The sequence below is a fragment of the Ochotona princeps genome, chromosome 15 (assembly GCF_030435755.1).
Source record: "Ochotona princeps isolate mOchPri1 chromosome 15, mOchPri1.hap1, whole genome shotgun sequence".
NCBI lineage: Eukaryota > Metazoa > Chordata > Mammalia > Lagomorpha > Ochotonidae > Ochotona > Ochotona princeps.
The window spans coordinates 4,951,414-4,966,555 of NC_080846.1; the positions used below are offsets into that span (position 1 = coordinate 4,951,414).

The 15,142-nt window shown below is 46.8% G+C and overlaps 1 protein-coding gene across 1 annotated transcript in view; it reads left to right on the forward strand.

Moving 5' to 3' along the window:
* The first annotated feature begins 5,489 nt into the window (after positions 1 to 5,489).
* MRTFA (myocardin related transcription factor A) overlaps positions 5,490 to 15,142 on the forward strand; it is an 85,643-nt gene continuing 75,990 nt past the window's right edge. The window contains exon 1 of the mRNA XM_058673403.1: positions 5,490 to 6,150. Coding sequence (XP_058529386.1) covers positions 6,105 to 6,150 — 46 coding nt within the window. The 5' untranslated portion in view covers positions 5,490 to 6,104. The remainder of the gene's footprint in view (positions 6,151 to 15,142) is intronic.

The following is a 15,142-nucleotide window of genomic DNA, read 5'->3' on the forward strand; positions in this document are numbered from 1 at the left end:
GGGTGGGTGGTAATCCTTTTGTTAGGAACTTCTTCAAGCTTTTTGGACTCTCTGTGCTGAAGGGACTTTTCATTTCTCTTGACACGTGTTTATGAATGCTGTTGTGCTTCCCTGCGCTGGATGTGGGAATACAGAGGAATTAAGCCAGGTGGGGAACAGCAGTGCCGAGGCGTGTCCAGGTGCAGGGAGAACGTTCTGAGAGGTGTGCAGCACCCAAGGAAGAGAACAGGTGGGGAAAGGCTTTCTGTGGAAGGCAAGCATTCAACTTTCTTTTCAAGATTAATTTATTTTTCTTGGAAAGTCAGATATACAGAAAGAAGGAGATACAGAGGGAAAGATCTTCTATCCACTGGTTCTATCCCCAAATGGCTGCAATGACCAGAACTGAACCAATCCAAAGCTGGAGGCTTCTCCCAGGTCTCCCACATGGGTGTAGGGTCCTAAGGCTTTGGGCTATCCTAGACTGCTTTCCCAGGCCACAAGCAGGGAGCTGGATGGCAAGTGGGGCTGCCGGGATTAGAACTGGCGCCCACATGGGATCCCGGCCTGTTCAAGGCAAAGACTTTAGCCACTAGGCTACTGCGCTGCACCCATAGTTGCTCCACTTCTGATTCAGCTTCCTTCTAATGCAGCTGGGGAGGCAGTGGAAGATAGTCCAAGTATTTGGGCCCGTGTAACCCATGTGGGAAACTTTTGATGACGTTCCGAACTCCTGGGCTGGGGTGGCCTAGCCCAACCTGCCCGCTCTCCCACCTTGACTTATTTAATTTTATTGGGAAGGCAGATTTTACAGAGAGAAGGAGATTAGAGAAAGATCATCCATCCACTGGTTCAGTCCCCAAGTGATTGCAATGCTGGTGCTGAGCCAATCTGAAACCAGGAGCCAAGAGCTGCTTCAGGGCCTTCCACATGGGTGCAGGGTCCCAAGGCTTTGGGCCATCCTCTACTGGTTTCCCAGGCCACAAGCAGGGAGCTGGAAGGGGAGTGGAGCAGTCAGGAAACAAACTGGTGCCCGTATGGGATCCTGATGCATGCAAGGCGAGAATTTAGCCACATAGCTATTGCTCTGGGTCCCGAACCCAGCCTCAGTGGCAATATTATGGAGTGAACTGTGGATGGAAAATACCTTTCAGTTTCTGTCACTCTGTTCTTCAAATGAATAAATAAGCAAATCTTTTTAATAAAAGCACCGGCTGTAGGCAGTCTTGGAATAAAAGCAATGGATTTGAAGAAAATGAGGTGGTAACATTTGGTTGGTAATCTAATAAGTATGGTTACTCAAGGTGTAGGGATAAGGATGTAATATAACTTGAGGGGGCGGTGTAGAGTGGTACTGTTCAACGTTTGCTCTTGGACATGTAATCTTGAGATGACCAGTTTTTAAGACTTATTTATCTTAAAAAAATTTTTATTGCAAAGTCAGATATACAGAGAGAAGGAGAGACAGAAAGGAACATCTTCCGTCCGTTGAGTCACTCCTCTAGCGGCCGCAGTGCCGGAGCTGAGCCAATCCAAAGCCAGAGGCCTGGAGCCTCTTGCGGATCTCCCACGTGGTGCAGGGTCCCAAGGCTTTAGGCTGTCCTCGACTGCTTTCCCACGTCACACGCAGGGATTTGGATGGGAAGTGGAGCAGCCGGGAGATTAACTGGCGCTCATATGGAATCCCAACACTTGCAAGATAAGAATGGAGCCATTGAGCCAGTGTGCCAGGCCCTGAAGGCACTGTTAACCAAGTCCCCAGTGTTAGCCCTGTAAGAAAACTAACTTTATAAATGAAAAAGGCAATTAGATCTTTGTAACCTTAGCTGTCTTTTTGACATGGGTCAAGTTACTAGTTAAGAATGGAAATGCATAGGCTAATAAACTTGAAGTAATCCTTACTCTTAATATGGAATGAAATTTTTTAATTTTAGTTTTTAAGTATTTATTTTATTTGAATGCCAGATCTTTCCAGAGGGAGAGGGAGAAAGATCCTCCGTTGGCTGGTTCACTTCCCACATGACTGCAGTGGCCCGAGCTGAGCCAATTCAAAGCTGGAAACTGGAGCTTCTTCCCAGACTCCCACGCAGGTGCAGGGCCAAGGACACAAGCCAAGGGCACAGGCCATCCTCTGCGGCTTGGCCAGTCCATAAGCGGGGAACTAATGGGAAGTGGAGCATTTGGAACGTGAACTGGCACTTAAATGGCATGCCAGCATTCCAAGCAGAGAGTCACAGGGTTCACTGGCTGTGCCACCATGCTGACCCCAGAGTGAAGCACTCTTGACTTCTTCCATAAGTAGTTCAGATAGCTCAGAAACAACAAACGACACACATGGCCAAACATGTTACCTGCACCGTGCAGGTTTGATGGGAACTGCAGGTGTGTCAGTGTCAGTGTTGACTTTGAGGTTGTGTTTATCATGCCTGGTGGACCAGCATGTGATGGAAGTTGAAGTTGGAAGGAAGGACGAAGTTCCTGGGGTAGAACCACAGGTAGCTAAGGGGTCTGCCTTGGGGAGGCAGAGAAGGAGGAGCCACTCAGGGCACTAAGAGGGGTTAGGCGAGGAGGGAAAGTGGGATTTTAAAGAAAATCTAGGGACTAGGAACATGTAGGAATATGGAGACTAACAAAATCCGTAGGAAGACTTGCTGGGATAAAAACCAGGGAGATGCCTTCTCATGAACACTGAAGGCGGCTTTGGGTTGTCTAGTGGACTCAAGGTTCAGAAGACTATTCCCAAAGTTACATTAACAATAACTGTGAAGTACGGTGACAGTGACTTAAACATTGGAAAAATACATTGATACTCTGCAGCATCTTGATCTTTCAGAGTAAATTCATAGAAACTGTAGATGTTGGTCTGGTGCAGCAGCCTAGCAGCTAACGTCCTCGCCTTGCACAGGCCGGATCCCAGATGGGTGCCATTTCTAGTCCCAGTAGCTCCACTTCCCATCCAGCTCCCTGCTTGTGGCCTGGGAAAGCAGTCTAGGACAGCCCGAAGCTTTGGGACCCTGCACCCGCATGGGAAACCTGGAAGAGGAACCTGGCTCTTGGCTTTGGATTGTCTCAGCTCCGGCCATTGCGACCGCTTGGGCAGTGAAATATTGAATGGAAGATATTTCTCTCTGTCTCTCCTCCACTCTGCATATCTGACTTTCCAAGAAAAATAAATAAATCTTAAAAAGAAAGAAATTGTAGATATTAAATTTGTGTTGATTAGCTGGAAAAGTTTGATTAGAAGCAAAGCTTTTATTGGAAATTAAGATCATTGTCCTATATTACCTCGGTGCCATTTGCTTTAACATCACTTACACTTGTGCAAAGGCAACGTTAATGTGTGCTTTACTTCTATGAAATGCTACCATTTTGCCCAAAAACTAGTGGCTTGGAGCTGAAGCTGTCCCCGGGGTTCTGCCTCTTAAACCAGTGGGCTGCGTTTGGAGCCTGTTCTGGTGACCCTACTGCGTGCGACGCTCTCTGCAAAGTAAACGCACAATGGGAAAATAGAGATTATATTGCTCTTTTCAGTCTTTTAAGATTTTTAGATTTTTGGTTTCACAGTTTGTCTTTTCACAACTGCTATCATTCCAGAGTGCACATGTGTGTGAAATGTCGGTGAGACAGTGACACCAGCTGACCGGGGTGCGTCTTGTCCCTCCTGTCCACATCTCCTGGGGGTTGCTGGCCCTGCCAGCTGGTCCCATGGCTCTCCTCTGCTCCTGCCATCTCCTGTACAGGAATCTTAAACAGTGTCTGTTCAGTTTCCTCTAAGTACAGGCCTGAGAAGGAAGTTGTTTCATTTAAAAAATCCTCACACAGCAAGTTGTACGGCCCACGCAGGGACCAAGGAATGACTCAACCTTTCAGGGATGCGTTTCTCTCCGTTGCTAACCCCTGACCACACTCTAGTAGCCTGGGAGTGTAGTTTTACCCATGTTCCCTCCAGCAGTTGGAGAGCTTGCCTGCCTGCAGGGGGGCGGGGAGGAAGCTTCTGCTCCCAGGGCAGCAGCATGTAAACCCCCCCTCCCACGGCAGCACTGCCTGGGGCGTCACTCACACAGTGCTACAGAGAGCTCCTGTGTGTTAACATGATATTCTTGGAGAAAGAAAGGGAGCTTAGTTCTTCTGTTCAGAATCTCCCCCACCTCAAATCCACATTGCCTTTTTTATTCCTGTGATGCTGCCCTCCACCACTCCAGGACTGTTTGCTAAGGCCCCCTCCAGCTTCATTTATCACCTGTTTGGCTGTGTTCGCGGCTGTGCATGGAACCTGAGTTACAGGCCACCATGTAAGCAGCAGGATTGAGGATTCTGGTGAACAGACCAGTTGTCTGTGGTCTAAAAGGCAAGCCAGTGTGCAAAAGCACCTCTGTATCATTATTAAGAGTAATAGTAGTGTGTGGAAAAGTCTGTCGGGGAGTGGAGGATGTTTGAGTCTTGGGTAGGCTAAGAAGTTGCTGTTCGGGGAAGGGCTGGTGTTGTGTGGCACACTAAGTCACTGCTGGTGACACCGGCACTTTGTGACACTGTGTGGAGTCCAGCTACTTTGCGTCCGGTTTAGCTCCCTGTTCAACAGAAGATGTCCCAAGTGCTCGGACCCCTGAACCCTAGTGAGAGACCAGGAAGAAACATCTGGCTTCCGCCTGGCCCAGACCCAGCCATGTGGCTGTTCGGAAGTGGACTAGTAAATGGAAATTCTCCCTCTCTGTGTCCCTCTCAAATCAATAAATGTTAGATAAAACAAGACTTCTTCATAAATTTGGGGAAAAAAGTTGCTATACATTTAATTTAGGAGGGTCTTAATTTTTGTCTTGTCAAGGTCAGGTGCCTGTGTTCATTATTGTTCAGAACATCTGCTCTGTGCTAGTGGGAAAAGTCGGGAACTTCTTTGTTAGGGAAAGGAGGTCTTACATAGTTTCCCATGTGTAGAAATTGGATATGATGACAGTATGATCATAAAGCATTTTTGGAAAACCATCGTGGGAACAGTTTGGTGCAGTGATAAAGCCACTGGTTGGGATGTCCTCCCTGCTGTCCGAGTGCCTAGATCCAAGTGCTGGCTCTGCTGTTTCAACTTCCTGCAATGTATTCCCTGGGCAGCAGCAGGGGCGACTCAAGCAGCGGGGTCTCTACCACCTACACAGGATAGTGGGCTTGAGTACCTTGTCCCTTGCTTTGGCCAGCATTTGGCAAGTGAATTAGTGCACCAGCTGATAGGAGTTCTTCTCTTAGCCTCTCGACCACTCCTCCTGAAAACAAAACAAAACAAAACAAAGAAAAACCTCTACATAACTCTGTCACACACACAAGCCAGCATCAGTAATCTGTTCACAGATCACTTGTCTCACATAGGCACAAGTAAGGGGCTGTTTAAGGGACTGCAGATCTGAAAGACAGATTACAGCTCCGGAATGTATTCAGATGACTTTTTGAAACAGATATTTTAATTGGAGTGGGGGTGGAGAAATAGTTGAGCTTCTGCAGTGAAATATTCAACTTCCGTAGCCTGTTATCTATAAATAACACAGATAAAGAAGCTAGTGGAATTCTTTTTCAAAAAATGTGCTCAGCTCACATACATGTGTTTGTTTATATATGTCTAATCCTCGCCCCTGCCTCCCGTCAGTGGCTCAGGGATGCGGTGTTTGTTTCAGGCGATTGAGTTGGATTGTGTTTAATTTGTCGCTCTTAGCTGCACGAATGGCAGAGTCCCTTATGGTAGGGCTTTGAATAAAACCTCATCTTCTCTTTTTTCAAACAAGAGGAAAAAAAGTATTTGATCTGCTTTCTGAAAGTCTTTCTGTATGTCTCGCCCCTCCCCCCCCCAGACAACTAGCAAGGGGAGGAGCTCTCGCGGTTCTTACCACACTTCATATGTCTTAAGGCGAGCACTTTTTGGTTTCCTGTCGGCAGTAATTCCACTCTGTGCCATCTTGACTTGCTTGAAGGGTGGATGAGTTGGTGACTGTGTTGCGGAGGGGAGTGAGTTCTCACAGTCTGGTTGGAGCGTCAGGCATGAGCCTGGATTCGGGAGCGTCTCTGAGCCCTGAACACAGCGTCTTTGCCCTGTGACTTTGACTTGGCTCCTTGTGCTTGGGCTGCTGCTCCTGAGAAGAGCTGTCATGACTCTGCTGGAGCCCGAGATGCTAATGATGGCCGTGCAGTCAGGTAATCTCTGTGCTGCTGCAAACCTGCTTGCTGTAGGCTTTGTAAAAAAGGTTGGACATGTTTGTTGTAGGATTGGACAGAAATGGGGAGGAAAATGAAACAAATTGTCTAGGAAATGTACTACATTTTTAGGTTTTGGTTATTTGTAAAAAAGGAATATTTCTCTAATCCATTAAATAAATGCCTCCTGTTCAGAACAAATACTTATTTGTGGAAAGGAAATATGCGTTTTCTTTATGCTAACCAAGCTTTTGACTCTTGTCTGTGGAGTTTTTAGTGAAGGGGAATTACGTTGCTTTGGCTGTTTTCGTCTGTTATTGTCCAGTCCGTCCTCTCTGTCTTTGAGAAGGTGTCTGGTACGTTCTTCCCTAGCTGTTCCCTTTGGCCTGTTGTAGCTGTGCCTCACTTTTTGGTTCTGTCGCGATCTCTTGGTAACACGCAGAATGGGGGACTAAAATGGGCAGATGGGGACGTTTGAGCTGTGGACAGTAAACAGAAAGGACTTGTCTAAAACTAGTCTTCCAGTTCACAAGTATCTTTTAGAACATTTTGAAATTCCAGTTAGTTTTTGCTACTTTCTTCTACTTTTAGTGTTTTTAAACTTGTTAAAGCAATTATCTAAAAATAAGGAATGTTCTTTCGTTATTTTTAGGCTTCTACTCAAATGTAATCTGTCGTGTTTTCCAGAATGTATCAGAAGGTTCATACGAGTGGCATTTGGGGACCTCACCCCGTGCACCGGCCTCCGCTCTGAGGAGGATGAGCCCGTTGGTTCTGGCAGCCGGGCTTGCAGAGCTGGTCTCGCCCTGCTCCTTGGGGAGCGCTTAGGTAGTCTGTGGAAGGCACAGATAGCGATCAGCCCAAGACAGGAGCAGATGCTTTCAGCCTGCCGGGCAGGGAGGGGCCGAAGGCGGAGATCCTGCTGCCATTTTGTTCTGCCTTCACAGCCGGAGACAGGCATTAGGAGCTGAAGTTCCCATGTGCTGTGCATTCCAGGTTCCCTTTCCCTGTCCTCCCACACATCTGCTGAGCTTAGTTATGCTTATCTGGATGTTTCCCATCTGTCTCTGATGAAATGGTTCCCAGTTAAACGCACTCAGATCTTTGTTTCCTGCCTGTGTTCCAGTCCTCTGCTATGTGTAGGCAAGTGCATATTTTATCTGGAGGAGTAGATTTGAACTCTTCTGCCTTCTTTAATTACCTTGTTACTTATGGCTTGTGGAAGTCGAAAGACTGTTGGCTTCTCCTTGTGGTGGCCCCAGTGTTCCCAGTGCGCGTCCTGCTGGAGAGCTGTTTTTCCTATGACATGTGTTGGGCAGGGCAGCCACCCAGCTGTTGGACCAGCTACTTCATAGAACTTTCAGAGGACAATAGTATGTAAGACAAGTATGGACGAAACTGACAAGGATGACGCGGTGGAAGGCAAGGCCTGCCAGGAATGGACTGTGCTGCTGGGGGACTCCGGTCTCTGTTAGCCTTATGTTTGTGAAAGAGGAGAATTTGTGGTTTTTAGGAAAGAACCACACCAAACTAATTCCTCCAGGACCTTTCTCTCCTTTAATGATGTGTTGGTTTTATAAAATTATTACCATTTTACTCTGAGGTGCTGTGACCCTTAGCTGGGAGACTGAATAACATATTGTGACATTTCTGATAGAATTTTAGTACACTAAAACCAAGTGATTCTACTGAAAAGTTTAGATAGTTTATTTAGACTTTATCTAAGTGAGCTGTAGGTTTTCTGGCAAGAGAATGTTTTAGGTAGCTTGTTCGGTGGTGACATTGGAGGCTGAGGGCTAAGCTGAGGCACGAATGGGATCCGGCTGGTAGTCGGTAGGCATAGCTTTGTGTTATTCTTGGAAAATTTCGCACCACTTGTGAATTCCTTGAACCTGGGCATTGCAAATCCACTTCTTTTGGGCCCATCTCCTTTGCACTTTGCTCAGATTAAGACTCAGTTGGCTCTTCAGCAGCTGAATGCCGTTGCCTCACATGGTTCAGTACCACCTTACACTTTATTAAATCAGGCTTTCTTGAAAATAGCCATGTCGAGACCCAGGTTTAATCCTCAAGAAAACTTTCCACTTCCAAGGCCACGAGCACCGAACCCTTCTGCGATGAGGCCTCCAGGACCATTTATGAGGCCTGGATCTATGGGTCTCCCAAGATTTTACCCAGCAGGGAGAGCCTGTGGAATTCCACACAGATTTGTTACTCATGAATCTTATCAGAACATGGGACCACAGAGAATGAATGTTCAGGTAACTCAGCACCGAACTGATTCAAGATTGACCAAAGAAAAATTGGATTTTCATGAAGCACAGCGAAAGAGAATGTTTTATACTTCCATGAAAATATAATTATGGGTGATGCTGCTGTTTAATATTCTTACTTTTTAAATTTTTACTGAAGATTTGTTTATTTTTGTTGGATTGGTAGATTTACACAGAGAAGAAGGGACAGAAAGATCGTGCATTCACAGGTTCACTCCCCAAATGACCACAATGGCTAGATCCGAAGCCAGGAGCCAGGAGCTTCTTCTGGGTCTCCCACGTGAGGGCAGGGTCCCGAGGCTTTGGTCCGTCCTCGGCTGCTTTCCCAGGCCACAAGCAGGGAGCTGGATGGGAAGTGGAGCTTCCAGGATATAAACTGGTGCCCATATAGGATGCTGGTACTTGCAGATGGAGGATTAGTGTGTTGAGCCACCTCATTGGCCCTGATTTAAATATTTTTTAAAGAAAAATTTCTTTGAGAAGCAAAGCAGCAGTGATCTCATCCGCTGGTTCACTCCTCAAATGCCCGGAACGATCAGGGCTGGGCCAGGTCAAAGCCAGGAGCTGGCACCATACTCCAGATTTTCCATGTGGCTGCTGCCTGTGTAGATTTGCATTGAAGGAAGCTGTAGGCAGCACAGGAGCTGAGGCTGCAGCCCAGGCGCTCTGGGGGGTGTGGGTGTCCTAACCCGGGCTGAATGCCTGCGCCAGCCCTAGATAGATGTAAGTGGGGAGTTTTCACCTTCGATCAAGACTTTAGGTAACTGACTGTTGTAACAGAGTTACAGAATTCCTCATGTACCAAGTTTTCCTTCAGTCTTGGGTACTTGGAGATTTTGGTTCTGCACGCTCAAGTGCATGTAGAATTTGAGCTTTGGATCAGGTCTCGTGCTGCCCTGCTGTGGAAGGTGATTGTCATCTCTCTTGTCTTGCTAATAGGATTATTAGCGTCTCCAGGGCAGGGTGTTGGCCCCTCACATTGGCACATGGCAGGCAGCATCTTTGAAAGTGATGTAAATTGATTTGGCATTATTCCCCCAGATAAACAGACATAAGCCTTTCAGACAACATTTTACTAGAGCTATTTTGAGAGCTGTTCTTACATTAGGAGATGAGTCCTCTAGCCACTGTCTTGTATTTTAGTCTATCAAAGCAGATGCTGTTGAAAGCACGACTTTCAGCGTTGAAATTCTTCTGTTTTGCAGACCGTGCAGGGTGCCCTACCTGCCTGCCTGCCTCCTGTTAAACAACTGCTCTGATGAAGCCACAGTTAAAGTCCCTGTCAGTTCTATGAAAGCCTGTCCCTGTGATTAGGAAATGTGTGATCTGAGCTGACCTTGTGTTATCAGGACTGGCTCTGTTCTGGTCTAGAATGGAGAAACACTGCGGCTCAGCTCTTGACAGCCAAAGTTAGCCGTCACGGTACTCAGAAATGTTATTTATAATTAAGGAACATCTCTTCCGTCCATTTCCTGTCAGTTCTTGACATATGTGTGCTTGTCCCCACCTACTGCTTCACTGTCCCTGATCGTTGATCGTTAGTGCCAGAGGGAGAGGGGAGTGTCGAGCTGAGGGAAGATGGTGCTGTGGCAGGGCAGCTGCATGTGCCTTTTTAGGGTGCTGTGGCCCAGAGGTCTGAGGAGCTGGTGGAAAGCTCCAGACCCTTCAGCAGCACCTTCTGGATGCCTTAAATCTGTGAATATTAATGTTGGGTTTAAAATGAATGCACTTGGCAGGAGGGCTGGGGAGGGAGAATGCGGTTTTGTTTATATTTAAGGGATTTTTGCATCTTGAAGGACACCTTAGATATTTCCTGCTCTTTCCTGTATTTGAGGTGAGGAATTGGGCCTGTAAGGTTCCCACGTGTCCCGCAGTGCAGAGAAGCAGGAACAGTCACTTCCTTACTCTCATGCCAGTGTTTTTCAGAGAGGGCTGGTCAGAACCCTCTCCTGGTGAGGTCGTTGAACCTTTTTCCCATCTTGGTTTTCCTGGGAATTTTCCATGTAAATGTTACCATTCAGGCTGGAGCCCACCTCCACCCTCTGGGTAGCATGGTCCCAGTGCCATAGCCCCCATCTCTGTGTGGCCCCCATCTTGCCCTCCTCCTGGCCTGGGCGATGAGCTCAGTGTCGTAGCCCCCATCTCTGCGTGGCCCGTCTTGCCCTCCTTCTGGCCTGGGCGATGGGCTCGGGGCCAGGTCAGCAGATGGACAGCTGCTGTCATCGGTTTCTGGCTTCCTTCTGACTGCCCAGTCTCTGACTCATTGATTTATCTGGTGTCTCCTCAGAGTTAGGAGCCAGATCAAAGGCATTTGAGATCATCTGTGTGTCTCCATCATCTTCTCCGCCCGTCCCCTTTGTTTCCTTCTGGATGAGGCAAACTGGCAAAACCATGAACCACAGTTCTAGCTCAGGTCAGTGCCAGAGGAAATACAGATGAGACTCAGTCTTTTTGGCCGGGGGAGGGGGTCCTTCACCTCTATGATTACCGCACGCATTGTTTCTGACAATACTAAAGAACGCTGCTCTGCTATCCGCAACATAAAAACTAAGGTGCTTTGCCTCATATTTGTTGGGCTGAAGCAGATGGAGCTCTTGGCTGAATCCCCTGAGTGGCAGTGGCAGTGTTAGGGCGAACCCAGGGGCTGCAAGAGAGGAAAGTGTGAGTTACATTGTGGAAGAGAACTGGGGAGTGTCACACCTTTATAGTGTTTGTCTTAATGTTTTCCAACACTTTACAATATCCATGTTTTTATATTTTAGGGATGTTCCCATGCTTACAGGTTCATAGTAACAGATGGGAAAGATTGAGATTCTTTTTTCTTTTTAATTTAAGATTTATATATTTTTATTGGAAAGACAGATTTTCCATGTACTGGTTCACTCCCCAAGTGGCAGCAATAGCCTGAACTGAGCTGATCTGAAGCCAGGAGCCAGGAGCTTCCTTTTGGTCCTCGACATGGGCACAGGGTCCAAGGCTTTTGGGCTGTCCTCTACCACTTTCCCATCGACATGGGCACAGGGTCCAAGGCTTTGGGCCGTCCTCTACTGCTTTCCCAGGCTACAAGTGGGGAGCTGGATGCGAAGTGGAGCAGCCAGTACACGAACCTGCGCCCATATGGGATCGTGCCTCATGTGAGGCGAGGACTTTAGCTGCTAGGCTACCATACCAGGCTTAGATTGGGGTTCTTTGAAAACCACTTACAAGATCCATTGTAAGTTAAAGTCATGTTTTATCTCGCCTCACTGAGAGCCTGTGTTCCGGGCACAAGATTGCACTGTGCCAGGTCCCACATGCCCTGCCTACAGGCCTGTCACCCTCTGGTTCTTCTCCTCCTCTCCCTTTCTGTTGCCCCAACTGTGTTGCCATCTTTGCTGCTCCGCACGCTCTGATCCTGTGTCAGGCCCTTTGTATTGGCTGTTCCTTCAGTCAGTGTGGAACCTTCTAGCTTGCCACTCCACGCTGCAGCTCTTTGTTGAAGTGTTACTTTCTGAATTGGATCTTCTCTTTTGTCTTCATACTGCTTGTCATTTGACAAAGCACATGGCTTAGATATTTGTTGGTTATCTCTCCCTGCTAGAATGGGAATGACTTGTTTTCTGTTTGTGTAGAAGTACCTGACACACATCAAGCCCTTAGCAACTCTTGAAAAAATTGTTGATCCTGAACTTTGCAGTACGCTGTAGGTGCTCGCGCTCCCAGTTGTACGGTGTGCCCTCACTGACAGGGCTCTGTAGTGCGCTGGGGCCTGCGAATGTGGTCTGAGATCTCCGTGGCTGCAGAGTAGAACTCCCCGGGCCTGCCCTAGAATGTTCGCACTGCTGTCATCTCATCATGTGCAGTAACACTGCAGCAGAATGCGGAGTTAGTATGAAAATGCACCTGCATGTATTTAACATATTTTCAGTTTTAAATTGCCTTGTGACTGTAGGGGCTAGTCCTCAGCAGAACGTGTGAGGCTTGTGTGTGCATTACTTAAGGGAATGGGTTTTGGAACCCCAGTTTCCTCGACCTGCCATTAAGCAGCTTGTGACTGGGTGAATTATTTTACTTCTCTGTGTTACTGGTTTATTCTTAAAATGATGATAACAGATCGTACCCACCTGAAGGATGTGTTGCAGATTGGCATGTGTGTTTTTCGTCATCATTGTTGGAAGTTTTAATACTGTTAGATGAAGAGTTTTTTAATTGCTTCCTGGGTATTCTGACATCTCGTCACAATCATTTTGAAGTATGACAACTCATAAAACTTTAAAAAAATGTATTTTCTGTAATGTTGAAATGCTTCTGGGAATTTGTTCTAAGAAAGCCGTAAGAGATAAACTTTTCATGTAGAGATGTCCAAAGCCGCGTGATTTGTAATGGTAAAGACAGAAACAAATGGGAAGAGCCTGAATTTTAAAGCTGTGTGTTTGACTTTCATCTGCTTACGTACAGGCAGAGTGACACACACACACACTACACCTGGCTGCTGGCGCATCCCTCACAGGGCCCCAGCCGGGCGCCTGCTACTCATCCAGGTCTCGGGGTGGCAGGGGCTCAAGCACCGGAGCCATCATCTGTTGCCTCCCAGGAGTACGCTAGCAGGAAGCTGGGTCAGAAGTGGGGTAGCTTGCACTTAACCCAGGCACCCCAAGCTGTAATGCAAGTGTCCCAGGTAGCAGCTCAGCATGTTGGACTACAACAGGTGTCCCTCAACCAGAATTGTGAAAAAAAGATTTATTTATTTTTATTGGAAAAACAGATTTACAGAGACAAGGAGAAACAGAAAAATCTTCCATGTGCTGATTAATTTCCCAAGTGGCTGCAAAACGGTTGTAGCTGAGCCAATCCAAAGCCCGGAGCTTCTTCTGAGTCTCCCACGTGTGTGCAGGATCCCAAGGACTTGGGGCATTCTCTGCTGCTTTTCCAGGCCACAAACAGAGAAGTGGAGCATCTAGGACATGAACCAGGTGTTCATATGGGATCCTGGCGCTTGGAAGTGGAGGATTAGCCTGTTGAGCCACTGTACCAGCCCCTCAGCCTGAATTTTAATAAAGTAAGAATTCAAAAACAAATAAAGATTGGCGGGGGATGGGGTACTTGGTGGCATAGTAGATCATGTAGATCATGTTGCCACTTCTGATCTAGCTCTCTGCTTATGGCTTGGGAAAGCAGTGAAAGATTGGCCAAGTGTCTGGATGCTTGGCACCCATGTAGGAGACCAGAAGGAGGTCCTGGCTCCTGGCTTCAGTATGGCCTAGCTCTGGCCATTGTAGCCATTTGGGAAGTGATCCAGTGGATGGAAGATCCCTCTCTCTTTCTCTGTATCTTCTCTCTCCTCTCTATACATAGTTCTGCTTTTCAGGTAAAAATAACTTTTTAGAAGATTGACTGAATAGAATGTCCTCATGTGACTGAATGCTAGTTATGTTATAGATTATGGAAGAATGTTTTCTGTTTATCCATATAATTTTAGGAGAATGGCTCTCAAGCTACATGCCAGGATATTCATAGCTATCTAGATAATGAAGAATCATAGGGAAGTATTTTTTCCTTTGGATTTCCTGTGTCTTTTATTTTACTGATGAGCATGCTCACATGGTGTATGTGTACACACTTGTGTTCTAGAGTTAAAGGGGAGAAAATGTTGAGGCCCAGCAACTTGGGTGAGGGGTTTGAGTGATGACTGGGGACCCCTGCAGTCAGAGCCCATGCTTCCCCCCTCCCCACCCCAGACAGGCAGTGCGCAGTAAGGAGGCACGCCCTCTGACTCCTCGTGCTGGTGTAAATCCCTTTTACATTTCTGCCTTTGTTTCTGTTTTGTAAGATTTATTGAAATTTATCTTTGCAGTGTTTGTGTTGGGCCGTGTTCTTGGCAGAGCTGTAGCTGCTGCCTATGGACACTTACTCTCAGTGTGTGGAATCTTCCAGAAGTTTTTATAGAAGAAAACAGATACTTTTTTTTTGCTTTTGGTGGAAAAGAATGATCTGACCTCTCTCAGGCACAAAATGGTTACACTAGTGAAAAAAAATCTGAATTATTTGGACGTGCATGTCTGTAATAGGTTTTGGTCTGTGGCTCTAGGTAAGTGTGCAAGGCCTGTGAGGAATCCACGCTCATTAGCAGAAAGCTGACACTCATGTTGCCAACCTTTGCCTAATTAATAGGCCCTTGGCACTCATGTTAATTAAGTTAGCCTTCATTTTCTGAATTGTTATCTTAGTATATTTTCTTGAGAATCAATTGGATTGTATTCAAATCAGTGCCTTAAAACTAGTGTGTGAAATGGTTGTGTGAGGTGTCGAAGAGTTGCTATATATATATATATATATATATGTATGTATATATATATCATATGTCTGTGTATATATGTGACATATATATACGACACACATGCATATATGTGTGTGTGAGAGAGAGAGTTCCCATTGCTGATCTCTCCCCAGATGCCCAGCACAGCCAGGGCTAGGCCAGGCCATCACTGGGTGTCTGAAGCTCAAATCGGGGTGTCCCAGATGGGTGGTAAGGACCCAACCACTGCAGCCATCACCAGCTGCCTCTCCAGGTCAGTGCTAACAGGAGTGGGAGTCTGGAGCAGAACCAGAACTTGGTCCGGGCATCCCAAAGGCTGTCCTATCCATTGTGCCGAACAACTGCCCTGAGGCTTATTCTTGACATTCTAGAATGCTTAATTAAGAAGACCATCTTAGACACAACCTGATGTAAAGCCTTCGGT